Genomic DNA, 17,259 nt, shown 5'->3' on the forward strand with positions numbered 1-17,259 from the left:
TTGAGAGAATTCCCAGTGAAGGGTCTTACAAAGTGCTAGGAAGTACAATGGGGTGAACAGATGTCAGCTTCACTATTATTTGGAAGGTTACAGTGTTTTTTCTCAACATGATTAATCATAGTGAAATTTAGTACTCAAAGCTTTTAATGTTCAAAGCTCTTTTTGTGGACTCTAAATTAATCTGCACAAAATTTGCAGATGGCCAAGGCATTGCTGTAATGTGACAAATGCTCAGTCTCAAATCAAACTACCTCACACTGCAATCAATGGGATAATTCCAATTGGAGGGTGTAGCCATCTTTTTTCCAGGGGCTTCATTTACAAGGAAGGGCATTTATTTGAGAAACTGAACCGTGAGCAAGATAACTGGAGTTCCCATAGCAATAGGAAGAGCCAGTTTAATGCCAGACTCCCACCAAATTGCACCTGGGTTCCTTGTACCGCCTAGCTGTATATTGTCACAGTCCTAGAGTGAGGACTGAGGATTGTCTGGAGTTTTAACGGATCATCTAGATCTCAGCTGTCAGTCACTGAAGTAACTGCTCTTCTCTAAACTGTGGGAGATAAGATTAATATCCAGTCTGCTGTTCTTATCTTGCCAACAGCAGGACAATGTCAGCAGTATAGATTCTGGATGCTCACCAGAACTGAGCAAAACAGAGTCTGTCCTTTGAGAAACACAGGTATGTCACAAAGGTTTCATTTTGAACTGAGCCAAAAGCTAGAAGTGGATATATTCCACCCCCTCCCATCCCATCCCCCCCCAAATCTTATTTTTATGATTACTTATTTTTAAATTATTTATATATATAAAAATTTATAAATTATAAATGAAAATATTTATTATTTTATATAAGCATACATTTTATTTATATTTATAATTTATATATTTATATATATTTATATGTTAATATTACTATATTTTTAAGATTATTTATTTTTAAATCAAGTTTCATTTTCAGTTTAAAACTACTAGATCATAAGTTTATCAGCCAGTATTACATCTTGCTGAATTTCTTCCTGTGACTGAACAACATCAGCTCTGGTCATGGAACAAGCGTGTTCCTGTCTGTCATGGGTTAGCCACAGGGGGTGTTTGAGTATTAAATCCAAACCATCAACTCTGCATGTAGGAAAATGGAAAATCAAGTCGGGCTGGCAGCCATCTGGCTTAGTTTTCTGGTGATTATGAAAGGTGCTGTGCCACCCCTGAATCCAGCCAGAGGACTCCGTTATGCTTTCAGCTTTTTTAGTGGTGGGATGCCCTGATTGAAGATGGGCAGTAGGATAGATATGATTACACGACTCAAAACGACTTGATAGAACATTACAGCAACATGCTCAAGAAACAGAAACCGAGATACACACATGCTGTATTACAGCCAGAGCTTTCAATTACACGCACCACTGTAAGGGAGGGAAACAAGAAGCTGCATTATGTTCGCAGGGCAAAGTGAAAATCATCTTTTTACAGAGACATTTTCACATTTAAGATGTCCCTTCATTAGCTATTTTCAACTATGACAATATTATTATTATATAAAAAAATCATCTGTTGAAACGTGATGTGCAAAGATGTGCAATCTGTTATACTCCTGACCTTCCAGCATGCACATGCCTTACTCTAACAATGGTATCTCTTTTCTTTGTAATACCCTCCACAATCACCTGATCTTTAGGAACACAAAGGTCCTTGAGATCTGGAATTCAGTGTTTTCTTTTCCACATACTATTAGACATATCGAAGAGATTCTAAACCCAAGATCGGATAAGACTATGAATGAAAAGACAGAGGTTGAATTTGCCACTTCTAAAGAATAACGTTCAAAACAATTGGCTTCCACAATCACATAAATAAAAGCTACTAACCTTAGAATAGCCTAAGCTTTCCTAACAACAATAGTCATAGTGATTTAGCCTTTGACTCATGGTATTTAAACAGTTTCAGTGATGCCTTCCAATAGTTTTAGTCATATTACATGTACCAAGGCAAAACTTTTACTGAAGTCAACAAGATTCCCATAAAACCAATAAAAAAGCTACAGATTTTCAGCTGCAGAGCTTTCATTATAACCCTGGAAGTAAACAGAAGGCATGAATACTTGTAAGGGATGCTGTGCTCCAGGACAAAGTGGCAGAAGTAAGATCCTACAGACAGCCGGAGCAAATGTCCGAAGTGACCGGGATTTTTCTGCTAAGCTGGAAAAGGACTATTGATGATGCAGAAAAATGAATGCCAAAGAAAGTAAGATAGTAACACCTCTGTAATGTGACTTCTGCTTTCCAATACAAGTGTAACAATAATTATCAATGTAAATTGGCAAGAACTTCATTTGTCCAAAGGAGCTACATCATATGCAGGACATCACTCTCACACCTCATAAAATCAACTGAGAATGCCAGACCAGTGTAAATTATATGCATTAAATATTATTTCAACTGTATGTCTTCTACTGCTTCTAACCTTCTCTTTTCAGTTTAAATTTGACGTTTAACTAAGACCATTATTTATTTTAAGCTGAATTTAGCCCAGTCTCTTCAGCAATTTCTTAACAACACTCAGTTCAGAGACAGAGGCAGGAATGTGGAGAGAATCCTCTGCCCTTGCCCTAGGAAACCAAAGATCAGAGCTGAGGACTCCGTGAACTTCCCTAAATACAGCAGATAAATCACAACTTCAAATCAGTGGTGTCTTCTTATTTGGGGAACACTGTTACTCAGGTCAATTACTTTTTAGATCTTTTCAATATCAGTATCTAGTACAAACTTAAATGTGAATTTCAGTGGAGTGGGCCTTCAGAAATTAACTTAATACTTACGCACAAATATACATCGCTAATAACATATCAAAAAAGGCTTTGATAAGGCTCCCCAAATCCTGAAGGCATGAAGATTCTTTAAAAAGTTAGGAGGAATCCAATCCTGACTGTAGAGATGAAAAAATCTGAAAGTATTTATAAGAACTGAGCAAACACAGATGCTAACTCCATTTGCTGTATTAGAACATTACCATGAATGCCAAACACATCATGTGCTTAGAACATAGCACCACTGGACAGCAGTGGTAGCGTATGACACTTGCCATAACAACAAGATTATTTAAAAAAAAAAAAAAGCAATACTTTTAAGCAAAACACAGCAGGAACACAAGGGATCATGCTACCCCAGAAAGCAAATCTTCACACATAGAACGTATTCACACGAATACTTGGCACTGTATAGAAGTGATACTAACTTGGAAGTGGTGTTGGTTATAACCTAAAAGAAGAGAAAAAGAACAAACAACATCAAAAACAACTAAACAGAAAATAGCAATAGTTTTTAGAGTGCAAAGGGCAAAAGGTATTTACAGAAGCTTACTAAAGCTTTATTTTCAGACCACCTACAAACAAGAGCAAAAAGCAAATGCATGCCTGAGAACCCCAACATGATTAAAAAAGGAAAAAATGCAGGGATTATAGTTTATCCACCAGGACTTAGCAAGGTACCATGGCATTTTGGCTGACCCTTGAACATGATTTTATTGCTGTGCATCCCTGAATGTGCTGTTGTCAAAGTCTATGGTAGAAAAAAAAAAGAAAAAAAAATATTGGCAGAGTATATTCTCATCTGACAATACCAAATGAGTTGCAGAGATCATCCTTTTCCTTCAGATACTAAATATTCAGGGGTGAAGTTTGTTCTCCTGCCATCCTCAGAATTGCTATTGCAAGATTGACTTTTTTTGTCTTTTACTTGCTGGAAAATACCCAAAGAATGTTTTAAGTCTAAACCTAAAGAATATGCCTTTATATTTAACAACTTCTTGGCTTAAAGTTGACTGCACCTACATTATGCCAACAGTGGTGTAAGCCAATTAATTTCTGCATAGTCATTCCTAATTTTCTGCACATGAAATGAAGACAGATTCCATGGATTCTGGTATTCTAATTTGGCTATCCAAATCTGAACGTTTTATTCCATGTGTTACATACAAAGTATGAAGAAAAAATCTGGTCATCCTATATTCTGCTTCACTCCATAAATAAGAAGAGACTCTGATTTGCATGGTCATTCCTAAGGAACACAATACCAGGCTCAAAATGTAGACCTTATGCAGGCCAAAGCTTGAAGCAATGAAGATAGCACGCTCAGAAGGTAATATTATATTATTGGCAAGTAACTCTTTCTTTTAGATGGAAAAATAGCTTTAACAGGCTGCAATATTTTTTCCCTTAGTTTCTTCAAAACTTAGATAACTAATTTTTTGCTCTTATTCTTGGATGAAGAGTAATTTATCATAGGTTGAACAAAATAAAAAGGAAGAGAGTCCAGCATCAGTTAATAAACATTTCTTCCTATTTAGCTGCACAGAATGCTGTTGACAGAACCGGGCACTGAACCTTCCAACTTGCTGCTGTAACATTGCTGGATCTGGAGTGGATCTGGGATTGATACAAACCACTGAACAGCAATATTAGAGTGGCATTCAAACTGGATTTGGCTCTTTCTGCTTTTGTCTTGGGGAACCTTTGATATACTGCCTTTATATATATACACACACACACACACACACACACACAGTCCTTTTACAATTGGCTCATCCTGTTGCATTTTTCATGAGTGAAAAATACTCTAATGAGACAAAGCTGCAGTAAAGGATTTGCACTTCTGCATTTCGATGGAAAAGCGATCACAGATCACCCTCTACAATTACTGTTCTACAGCCTCTCAGATTCAGGAATATTCTTCTAACTTTATAAACCCTATGTTAAACCAAATATATCAGTCTGTTACAGGAACCAGCAGAGCTATATTAGGAACAAACTGCAGCCTGTAAGCACCTCAATGATCCTATATCCATTTTAGGTACCTACAGGACAGCTGGACACTCATTTACAATGAAACATGGTGTAACAGTATCATTTTCTGAAGTGGACTCTGATGGCTGCTTTAATCCTCTAATCCAGGTCTCTGCCTTGCACGTACAGGTACACTTCAAAGGCAGAACTGTAGGGTCCTTAAGACAGGCCATAATGACAGGAACCACTTATATGCACGTAAAAATATGTCTATAGATAAAAAAAAACATTACATCCACACACTAAGAACAGCTCAACAGCCCCATATCTCAGGAAAGATTCTTTTAGACGTGAAGTCGTTAATCATTTCCTTCAAAATGAGCACAGCTTTCCTTCTCTTTATGTTCAGTGTGCAATGAGAAAAACCTCTCCAGTTCAGAGCCACACACTATTTTGGCTTAAGTCTAAATACGGACATGTATGAAACACCCAACTTACTGCTCACAGAGGTCACACAGTAAGAAGCCAGTAACCCAAGCCACCTGGCACATACACACGGGGCAGGTATTTACTGCCCTTGACCTACAACGTGAAAAATAACTTACGCTGGAATGAAAAAGAACCACATGTTAGAAGCTATGAGTCACTCTTCATATTTTTTAACACTCCCCTTTCCAGAGCTTTCAGCACATAAAGTTCCACACTTTTAACAAGCCACCTCTGTCTTTTCCACCCTGGCTCAGGATGATAAAATCTTTATGTAAGAGTGTATCAGAGAAACACGTGCTTTGTTATTCTTCAAAGGTCAAGGAAATAGTCTCAAAATTAATATTAGTTTAATGATGGGATTTTCCAAAGGGTTTAGCTAAGCCTCTGACAGCAATTCACACAATTAAGCTTAAAAGATTTGGTGAAAACAACACCAAACTGAAATACAAAATACATATTTAGATCTACCCCCAAACCTGAATTTTCTTGGAGATTTTACTATACTGGTAAGTGGATGTTCACAAATGCTTAATAACTTCAAGTTTTGAAGCTCCATAATTTAATAATCTTTGTCTCATCCAAAACAACAAAGTCCAAAGCTGATTTTGTGGGTCTTACAGTGCTTTCCCTGTGTGCTTCTTCATATATGAGATCAAGACTATCATGGATGATACAAAGTTCCAAGACAGCTGCACATTCCATGTTACTATCTGCAAAGCAGTAAGAAAGATGCCTCTCACTTCATGGACAACACTCCAGTGGGAGTGGGAATGAAATTTTTTTTTTTTTTTTTTTGCATGTAAACAGAGAATCAGAGTGCTCTAAAGCTCAGAGGAATTACTTGAGAAGACACAGGTACTTAGTAGCTCTTGGCTCTTCCATCTTTTCAGTTTGCTCCTGAGCGGCAGGATAAAGGCTGATTTAACAGAACATTTAGATAATTTTTCATATATTTTCTTCTTTGTTCATTATTCCTGTTTAAAATACGGACTGTTTATCGCTGCTACGGACATTACAGGCAGTTAGTCAGCGAATTGACTCAAATATTGCGCAAACTCAGAAAAAAATCTCACATGGTTGTTCCAAGGTAGAACCTTCCTTTGTTATTCAGTGTATCGCCACGGGTGGGCACTAACAGAGAACTTTAATTATATTTGGCTGTGAATGCACACATAAAAAGGAGACAAAGTGTGGAAAAGCAGCAAAGTAAAGAAAGTGAAATGTTTTCTGCAGCTACACTTTTCTACCCCAATAGTCACAGCCATTATATTATTATGTAGCCCCATTGCAACGCTCTCTGGCATAAAAAATGTGGTTCACATTGACTCCAGTGAGTGGTAAATGCAGCTGTGTTGTAATTGTAGTAATAGAGAAATACTCAGAATGCTGAGCCATCCAAAATACAGCCCCTTCACACTCACCCTTGCAGATGTTAAGAACATATGTGAAGATAGTGGGAGAAAGACAGTGAGATATACTCTCAGGAAACTTTGTATATTGAAGTAAGACAAGAATTAGTTGTCCTGAAAAAAAAACGTAAATGAGGAAAGGAGCATTTTGAGGTTTATTTTGCTGATCTTGCTTATTACTTTAAGTTATTTTTCTTTAAACATGAAAGGCCTTTCTAAATTATTCAGTATGAGAAAAGAGTATAGGATTTCTTCAGATAAGTTAATTAAGATTGGAAATGCTGACTGCTCAAGAGAGTTGTGATGAATTATCTAAACTGCATGAATCATCTAAAGCATGTGTATATGATTTTTTATAGGAATTAAATATCCTTTGCAACAATTTAAAACCCTTAGTTTTACTCTTAGAAAGAGCTTCTGCAATCAGATATAAAGTACTTGAAAATGTGCATTTATTATCACACCTTGAATGGACTGTCTGATTTTTTTCCTCATGTAACCATGAGGAAACACAAGTCCCTAGTGTTGAAATGACACATTTTCCCATATTCACAAGAAGAAACGTCTCTCCATTTTTAAACAAACACAAATAAACAAATTTGAGATTTGCTTGCACATTAATATATCAAGGCAGAAAAAGTGGGAAAACTTGTTTAACATTGATCTTTCTCATGTACTGTAGCCCAAGTTGCTTACTTTACACACTTACCTATAAAACAGACTGCAATACGCTAACACACTGAAAACCTTGACAGTGTGAGATCCAAGGCAGCATCTGGAGATTATACCTTCTTAACATACAAGTTAAGAACAAAGCTCTGAGATCAGATATGAGACAGATGATGTTAAAACCAGAGGATTCAGCGAATTGAGATTTTGACTCATTTTGCATAGGAAAGCCAATACATTAAGAAATTAATAGACACTGCAGTACAGTAGGATGTCAGATGCTGGTCAAAGCAATTTCTCTTTTATAGCAGCTTCTATAATGGCTGGTATGGATACTAGGCTCTATAAGACTGCATGCATTAGTTTAAAATAGAAAATGCCAAAACTCTGAGGTGATTACAGTTACTTCAGTCATAGTGTTCTTCCTCATGCTCTGGTGATTATTGCCAATCCATATTACAATTCAGATACCAAAGACCAAGAGTTATTCTGCAACTGTACTGCGTATATATTGTGGGGGGTACTATGCAATTTAAAGATTATTCCAGACCTTAACGACAAATACAAGACAAATGTGCAATAGGGTAGGTACTAGTACATTCATTTTTTAGCAAAATCATACTTGAATATTATCATGAACTTATTTAAATATTAAATATTTTACCATGTTACCTACCCTCTAGGAAGTCCACCTTCTGAAGCCCTTCGTCTGAGACTTAATTTATGCATCTCAGCCATTTCCCTTAGAGTCTCTGCTGAGTAAAGGCCAATAGGGTTGTTATACTGCCTTGCAGGGCTCAGCTGGTGTACGGGACTATTGCCATCAGCCAAGGCAGGGCTTAGTTTTGAACCTAGATTACTCTTTGCAGGTGAAATGTCAGGAGTCACAGACTGAGAGGACATGGAAGATCTAACTGTGGTAGTCTTTAAGTAGGAAGAGCTATTTGAAAAGCTGATCTCTTGCTTGTTGAGGTAGCCTGAAAATGTTCCATTGGTTGCTAAAACACTACCCATAGGCCCAGTCGCCGTGTTAGTTAGAGGACTGAAGGTTGTTCTGTTGTCATTGATTTCCCAAGCAGGTTCCTGTAGTAGCAAACATGCAGGCCAAGAAGAGAAAAAAAGAAAAGAGCTATCATAGAACACATGCAAAAAAATAACACACCTGCAATTATTGCTTTTTAAACATATCAATAAACTCGCAATAAACAGATTAAGGGCCAAAGCATTCAACCTTTCAGGAAAGATTTTAAATGAAGAAGCTCACTGTTTCAAAATAAAGGTAGCAAAACATACTCAGGCATTTTTATTGCTTTTTAGTTCAAATTAACAAATGAAAGCTTATAATTAAAAAAGCATTTACTACTAGTCATCCTCATAGCAATAACTGCATACAAAGACAACACTGTCCATTAAGTTCTAGGATAATTAAGGAATCTTCGAAGATGTCTTGAGGTCAGAATTATTTGAAATAACATACAGACACAAGAATAGTTATTATCGTTATTATAAAAATACATCTTGTTATTATAAAAATACAATTATTCTATTTTTCATAAGTACACTTAAAGTTATTGAAGCCCACACATTGCATTGCTTTCACAGGCTCTCATTCATGCTAATTAGGCCATGCAGCACGGTTAGCAAATAGACCAACTGGACTCAAGAACAGGTATCTGCTCAATTGACAGAAATAGCCTATTCTGATAATTTCTGCATAATTCCCACTTGAAGGAATGTGTGCATGAGTATATAAATGAAGGTTGTATGATCCCACAGCTATGTCCCAGATAGTATTTCTAACTAGGGCAGCAGGATGCATTGTTTTAGTCAAAGTCACAGCTCTCCTGACAATAACTATACCCATAGAAGTATGGTGCTGTGCTGTGCTGGGGCTCAAATTAAAACCATACTTACAAGAACTCATCCTGGAAAAAGGCAGTATCATGCTTCATTTTCATAAATGATTTGCTATTAATGCAACTTAGTGAAACTAAAGTAAAAGGTACTATCAAAAAAGAAAAATACTGCTTTTCTAGCAACACAATATAGGAAAGAGCAATTGTCAAAAAACAAACAAACAAACAAAAGCTGAACATCAGTTAATAAATACAGCTCATTCTCTCAGTTTTGAGGAAGTTACATGTAAAAATTCTGTGCTCATGTTGGCTAAAACATCCTATCTCTGCTTCTGCCCTTCAGTTCAAGCTTGTTCTGGAGTAGCACTATCTAAGTCACTGGGACTGGAGGGCACTTAGCACTTCACAGGAAGCAGTGAGTACCCTTTGGGTTAAATCACCTTTTTTTCTTCCATCTACTGGCAGTGTGTGACTGCAGTTCTGTACTTTTTAGAAGGCTGCCTACCTGCAGTATAGACAATTTCATCAAAGAAGATACAAACTTCTCTTTCAGGTAGTCATTTTACACCTTTCCTATTGATTTTGTTATTTTTATTTATTTATTTATTTTAAATCCAAGATAAATTAGAATCTGAGAACATTCGTTATGGTTGGATATGGAAAAAAAACAAATTCATTTTTTTGTTTTTTAAACTATTCTGCTTGTCAGCCTTTGTCCTGATAATACCTAACTCCGTGGTCTTTTTTTTTTTTATTTGAGCAAATTTGTTTCCATACACGCACTATATTAATCTTTAAGCATGTCTGTTCAGCACTTCGGGCTTTCTACATGCAACGTCTTTGAAAATATTTTGGCAATTCTTTTTTTGGGAGGTTGCTTCACACAATGTGAATAATTAGCATAATCAATTATGAAACTGCCTAATCTACGGTATGGTGCAAAAATTTTGCATGTTTAAATAAGAGAAAAAAAAATCAATCTACAGCTGAAGTACCCAACAAACTATTTGAATGCCTGGCAACTTATAGATCTCTCTGGAGCCCACAATATTGATTTATAGTTTTTCTCAGAAACTTAACATCCTGGCTTCAGCCTGATTCAGGCTACATGTGTCTTGCTAAAGAAGGAGGATCACTTTCCCCTCTCCCTCTGGACCTAGACACACTGCAGCTGCAGCTGGTACCCAGATACCTGCCCGCTCCCAGTTAAGAGGCCCACCAGTAACGCTGCCAGTAGGCTGCAGTCCAGTCTGGGGGACAGGAACAGGGGACACTGCTCTGCAGAAGGGATGGAGCTCACAACCTGCTTTCAGAGAAAGCCAGAACACCAGCAGGTGTAGGCGTGCAGGGACACTGTGCCTGGCACTGCTTTGATTGCCATATTTAACATCCTACATGCACTTCCCCCAGCCTTACAAGAATCACAGGCCCGAGAATAATTTGGCCTCTGATTTTCTGCTTCTGCTACTATTGGTTACCATTAACATCATTTACTGATTTTCATTTTAAGGATCACTACAAAGATAAATATTTTATATTCTCCTTGGGAATTTTTCTATATTACATATTTAAGATTAGGGGTTTAGGGAGTTTAGGGGAAAAATCAAGATAATATGACTTGACTAATTATAATTCATTGCAAAAAGCAAACAAACAAACAAAAAACCCAAGCCCGCCCAACAAAATTAAAGGAGGATAAAATTAATCATAGCATTAATACATTTAAGACATTTTGAATCAAACATGTAAGTCAGATAAAATGAACTGAGAACATTTTTTCATGGTAATAAACAGGAAGAGATTTTAGCTGGCAATAATAGCTGCCCAAGGCTTTTGAAATAAATAATCATATAAGTGTTTTTCAGACTATTCTGCTTTAAATAAATAAATAAAATTGAATTACGTACTTCAGCCATTATACCCTGATGTTGAAAAGGTCAACCAACCAACCTTAAGTGGCCTACAGCAAGTTTCCAAGTATCAATAAATAAGAAGAAAGCACAGATTCTCTCTAAAAATGTTTTTAAAAAGGGGCACATGCACAAGGATGTGTCCATAAATTAAGTCACCACTTGTGCAAATTAATTTTACTTGCTAGCAAAGGGGAAAAAATAAACATTAAAAGCAAAACAAAACAATATGGAGGCAATGAAGATGGAAAAGTATATAACACAGCTATATTAGTTGGTAACCTTGAAAACTCTTTTATCTAAATTTACTGTGGGTTTCCTTTCTAAACCATGTAATAAAGGGATATGCAAAGACTACTAATTATACAGTATCAGTGTCAACTGCTAATGAGAGAAAAGCCCGACATTTCCTCAATCAAAATGAATTTTTGTAATTTTGTGTTATTGGACATTAACAGTAAGCAAAGGGAAAATTATAGGTCAGCCATAAGTAATGATGGTTGATGATTTTGCCAGGCTTTATGACGTGGACAAGCTTTGGTTTTACTCCTCAAACAATTTCCAGCTGGAGTACTAGCACACTAGTAGCCCAATAATAGAACTCCTAGGAGCCCAGCAGTGTCAGGTCAGCACTCTCCATTTTGCATTAATACTCATGGTAGTTTCAACATAGGTGTTTTCCCTTTATCTGGGGAGAAAGGAGTGCAACAGAAAGCTGCTGTTTAGTTTCTGCAGAAGAATTACTGCCCAATAATCAGCTCATTTAGCTCTTTCTTGTGGTGATTTACAAAGTATCTCTCATTCAGTTTATTTAGTTTATTCCTGGGATGATTTTTTGTTTTGTTTTGTTTTTTCCCCATTTCAGTTCAGTTGTAAAACGGATCAATGCAGCAAAAGGGTTTCTGAAAAGTGAAGGTCACATTTCTAATACTAAGCAGCAGTGTAGCCAGTGGCACGACGCCTCATGAAAATCAGCAACAGTAACAACCACTCTCTCTTGCTGCCCAGCTCTCTGGTCCCATTCGGTCTCAGCCTCTGTAGCTGGAAAAGCAAGCTAACATTTCCACTTGTGCCACTCTGATGCTACTCTTCAGCCGACCAGAAGAGGAGGCTCTGACATTGAGCAATGGGCTTCTTTCCCTGAAGCAGGATGCTGTGATCTTGCAGCAAACCCTTACACTACGTGGGGACAACTGGGTGTTGATTCCCCAGTGTAATGTCAGTGACTAAGCTTAAAACTAGCAAATGCAGAGGAGTTTCAAACTTGTGGGATTACAAAGAAGCTGTGAATCAGCTCAATTTCCACTGTGCAATATTTTATTCTTTTCCTTATAAATATTTAATTTCTAAGAAAGGTAAATGCTCCTTCTTACATATAGGAAAAATGAGAAACAAATCTATATAGACAGATACTTTACCTTTTTTTGGGGGGTCTTCATTTGACAGACCAAGTTCTATTTGTCTGTTCCTATGACCATACGGCCTTTCATAAACTACTCCACCTTTTTGCACTTTTGGGGGAACAATTTTAAAACTCTCTGGTAATAGTAATGAACTTGACCTCCCAGCATGCCCAAGAAGAAGCTAAGTGTTACCTTAAGCTTTCCACAGGAAAGAAAATAGAGGCACAATGACATTGACTCCTCTCAAAGACACCCAATAAACAGCTTTTGGCTCAGCCTCTTCTTCCACTTTATGCTTTGCTGAAGAAGTCAATCATCTCTTCATCTATTTTCTCTTAGCCACACAGGTTTCCAATTTTGCCATGAAACAAGTCCTAAGCATTATGAGATCCTTAATGGGACTTTGAAGTAAGTGCGTTTGGTACTGTAGTTATATTATTAAAATTAAAGAGGCTGTGTTAATACCTTTACACAAAGGGGCAAGCATTAAAGATACGTGTTTAGCCTTCAAGCTTCAGCTCAAACATGTTGAACTGCACCGAGGTGAATCCTCACCTGTATTATGTCCCCCTGAACAGCTGCAAGAACTCACTGACTGTTGATGACTTAGTCTCAAGTCTGTGGATTCACGCATATTCTTGCTATTTGAATACTTCCAGCCTTAGTTATGCCCTCCTCCCAGCTATGCCTCATCTGTGCAAAATATCTGACCTCAACTCATCCTAAATCAAAATTGTTGCGAGTTTGACGTTAGAGAAGGAAATGGGTGAAAATGCAAATCAGTCAACCTCTTATTTCTAATAAGAGTTCTACAGCACTGCTGATGCCATACATATGGTTGCAGAACCTGTATCATCCATAACATGGATGAGCTCAAGATAGTAAGGAGAAAACGAATGTTACCTGTGGAACATAGACAAATTTCTATCATGCTGCAGAACTCAGGATTTTCTTAAACCTTCCTCACATCTTTTTAAAAGAAGAAATACATGCTTGAAAATTAGTGGAAGCTAGTCAGATCAGCAATAATGTGCAAAGGAATTCATGGCTTATACTAAGACACTGAACTTGCACATGCAGATTCTTTAGCTAACAGTGCCATGCCTTAACCTTGACCCAGAGAGAGGTAAGAAAAACTTCCCTTGATGTTCAAGGACAGCCCTATCATGAACCTTTTTTAAGGCAGTTTTTTTTGCTATTTTGGAAATGCAATTGAACTCATTTCATGTGAACCATCGGTCTAAACACTGTCAGGCAGTGATGTGGAGGAGACAGCTTCTTGCCTATGTGTCAAAGAATTCTTCATTTCTACAGTGATAACCGCTAATAGAAATAATAAAGGGACAAGCAGGGAACCTTGATTTTCAAGTATATTTACTTTAACATACCTTATTTCAACATCCCCATACAGCTCTTTTCAGGACTGAAGACTTTTTATTCTGGATTTTGAGACCTCTTTTCCAATGGTTCATTCCCTTCCAAACCACCCTCGGAGAAGTCTTTCACTTTCTGCACTGAGTATTACCTTGATTACTTTCTAACAGTTAAAATTACTGTTGTCTACCTCCGTTTTTCTGTTACTCAGATACGTGCCTTAGCCCAAGAAGACGTAAATCTGGCTTTCACAATTCCTGTTTTTATATCTGGTCAGGAGTTTCTGTACTCCAAAACAAATGTCACTCCTCCTGGCCTGCTACTAGTGCCCCACTGCAGCACTCCACTGCTGCCTGTTCCCCTAGGCCAAAGACCCTACCCAAAAAAAAATGTCTGAATACTGTTAAGAAACCTGTTCCTCACCATACCTTCATTTACATGCTACCTTCTCCCACAGACAGGTCCCTGTAAATCTTTTTTCCAGCTGCAACTACTGCCTGTAGCCCATTCAGAATAGGCTACCTTCAACATGCCCTATAAACCTTTCCTAAGCACCGACACAGAATGCTCAAGTGCAAGGCAACAAACTTTTTCAAAAGGACCAAGCCCTTTGATTCTCATATCGCTCTGAAAGATTAAAATAGAAAATGTGAAGTGACCTTTTATTTTATATCTTTTATGTCAAAAGCATTTTTAGGACTTTTAAAAAACTACAGTGTGTGAAGTTAACTCCTCTACAGGGTAGTTAGTTACAGGAGAAAATAGTTTTGTGTGGTGAACAGCTTTGAATGTCTATAGCAGTAATTTGAAAATTAACATCTGCCAGGGAAGAAGCGCATCTAGTATAGAGTATTTCTACAGGCTTTTATGTACCTGTGGTGGACGGAAGTAGTCAGATCTGCCATACCTGCACAGGTGTGATTTAGGGTCTCAAATGATAGTTGTCAGTCTTGTGTTGGTGAATGTCTCTGAAGAGAGAGGTGTACTTGCTGCCTTGAATACTAACAGCATTCTGTGTAGTTCTTAAGGAAAATAAGTACTCTCTCCCTCTTCCTGCACTTATTACTTTGCTGGTGCAGTGCAACACCAGTCCAACTAAAAGAATGATCCTTTTTCTTCTAGGAATTTATGTTTGGTGACTTACAATAACTTTCTCCCAGAGTGTATTTACAAAATCACAACTTAAGCCGAAACAACTCTGAGGAAGATAAATCGTTGATTTCTTTTTCCCTTCCCAAAAAGTTTACAAGATCCGGAGTGAAATAACATTACTTCTGTCTCAACTAACAAATAGCCATTCAGGTTCATTTCAAACTTGGCAAAATAAAGTTGAATCAAATTATTCTCCCCAAGTTCATTCTCTGCTAGTTTGAATGTGTCTGCAGCAGTTAACATGGATGATGTTTACCTTAGGAGCTCTGAATTTGGAAAGCATGGCATTTATTAATTTTTTTTTTTTTTTAATAAAAATTATCTATGGAAATCAGAACTGCTAAGAACTGAAGATCACCTAATACCCCATGTATTTTAATTTTATGTGTTTCTTAGTTATGTTATAAGGTTGGGATGAAACTGCCACTTACAGAATGGGTAAAATTACAGCAATGGAGATTTTACCTCCTCTCCATTTATCTAATTAAATGTATCAGCAATACAAACATCCTCCCCAGAGCTTTAGCCTAAGGATCTTTCAGGCGCCCTTACTTCTCAGTGCCTCCAAAACATAGATGATGAGTTGCCAGGTACAGTCAATGAATGATGTTTGTTCTAATACGGAAATTTAAATTATGGAAGATAACAAACTTTGACAACAGAAACCAAGCCATCCATTTCCTCTGCCACTTGCTGTTATTCATTAAATTGACCTACCTTCTCTTTTATTTCAATGTTTATTTAATAATGCAACAAGAATACAATATGTAAGTCCTCAAATGCCCTAACAGGTCCCCTTACCACATCACTGACTTTTCAGTTGTAGTCAGGATTTAGTTACACCGAGACACAGTCTAATGGGCTTTTCCTGAAGAATAAACAAAAATAAATGTATATTTTGAGAACTTTTGGTAGTTTCTCGCAGCCTAGATGAAAGCAAAATCAAGAAGACAACAGATTCCAGCTGCTCGACTAGACCAGATTTCATCAGAGGATAGCTAGATGCTTTAGTTCTGCTAATCAGAAAATATCAAAGTACAAATTCACAAGTACACTGCATTATAGGCAGTTTTGCTACCTGTGCATTCATTCCATGTTTACTTATCTGGGAGGGGCAAAATCTATTTTCTGTAGTAGGTTTACCTTTACCCATTTACCTTTACTATGGTAGATAAAAATGTTAACTTTGGATGAGTAGAAATGTGTCACATACCTTCTGGTGGGGAATTACAGCTCTGGGAGAGTCAATTTTGGGTGCTGTGGTTGAAACTGGCACTGGACGTTTAGATCTGGGGATCAAAAAAAAAAATTAATCTCCTAATTTTTGGATAAAATTTTACATTTCATGCAAAAACGTTGCTTCAATCTGGAGTGAAAGCTAGGCAAAGCTTAGATTTTTTCTACAGATCACACTGCTTTTTCTACATTCTCATTTGCAAAAGTCGTGGATGTGAGAAATAAAGTTTGATATATTTTCTCTGAATGACAAAAAACAAGCAGTTACAGAAGCAGCCTCTGACTTGGAAGATCATCCGTTTTCCACTACCTTGTGACGAACTGAATTTTTATAGATGCCAATCAGACACAAGACATAACTTCAGGTTTGGACAATGCTCTGCAAAATGGGACTTGGAGGAGTCTTACAATGCAAAAACTAAACTTTGATTCTAAGGCATCTCAAGATCAAGTCCTCAAGAGATTATTAAATACCTCAAGCTATGTAGCAATTAGCATACTTCAAACTCCTGTGCAGGGAGAAACATGAGCTTTGTATTGGAGAACACATAGTTTCAACAGGAGTAGATCACTAGCTAGTTAACTGCACTCCAAATGCCCACCTTTCCCCTGTGTATGATAAATATACATACACGATCATTTAAGAAAACAGATAATCCTTATTAAAATGATTGCAAAACACACTATTCGCCCTTTTATTGAAACATTACAAAGACAGACAATAAAGCACAGTGACAAATGTTAACTGAAGTACTTTGGGATGATCAGCTAAGTGAAGACCTATTTGTGGAGCTTTTGTGAGAACCTGTGTAGCACTGAATAAACCTCTGAAATCCTCCCAGAAAACATGGGATCACAAGAGAAAAAGAAATGAAAAACGTACAAATAATCAAAGGAATTGGTATTACACAACTGCTACCCTATTGCCAACCAACAGATCAGTATGCCTGGAATTCTTGTCGATAAAGTTACATTTCCAA

General features: G+C 37.1%; 1 protein-coding gene across 22 annotated transcripts in view; it reads right to left on the reverse strand.

Moving 5' to 3' along the window:
• The window catches only part of LDB3 (LIM domain binding 3), a 120,838-nt gene that overhangs the window by 54,228 nt on the left and 49,351 nt on the right, over nucleotides 1-17,259 (reverse strand). For 16 of the 22 annotated variants that reach the window (XM_082765249.1, XM_082765244.1, XM_082765250.1 and 13 more), the window contains 2 exons: nucleotides 16,257-16,332; nucleotides 8,025-8,431 (listed from right to left, as the gene is read on the reverse strand). The exons of 2 other annotated variants lie outside the window; for them this stretch is intronic. In XM_082765249.1, coding sequence (XP_082621375.1) covers nucleotides 8,025-8,431; nucleotides 16,257-16,332 — 483 coding nt within the window. Of the gene's footprint in view, nucleotides 1-3,235; nucleotides 3,259-8,024; nucleotides 8,432-16,256; nucleotides 16,333-17,259 lie in introns of all 22 variants that reach the window. 4 more of the 22 variants (XM_082765239.1, XM_082765241.1, XM_082765254.1 and 1 more) reach the window with 1 other exon arrangement.

The sequence above is a fragment of the Aythya marila genome, assembly GCF_965140915.1.
Source record: "Aythya marila genome assembly, chromosome: 7".
Lineage (NCBI taxonomy): Eukaryota > Metazoa > Chordata > Aves > Anseriformes > Anatidae > Aythya > Aythya marila.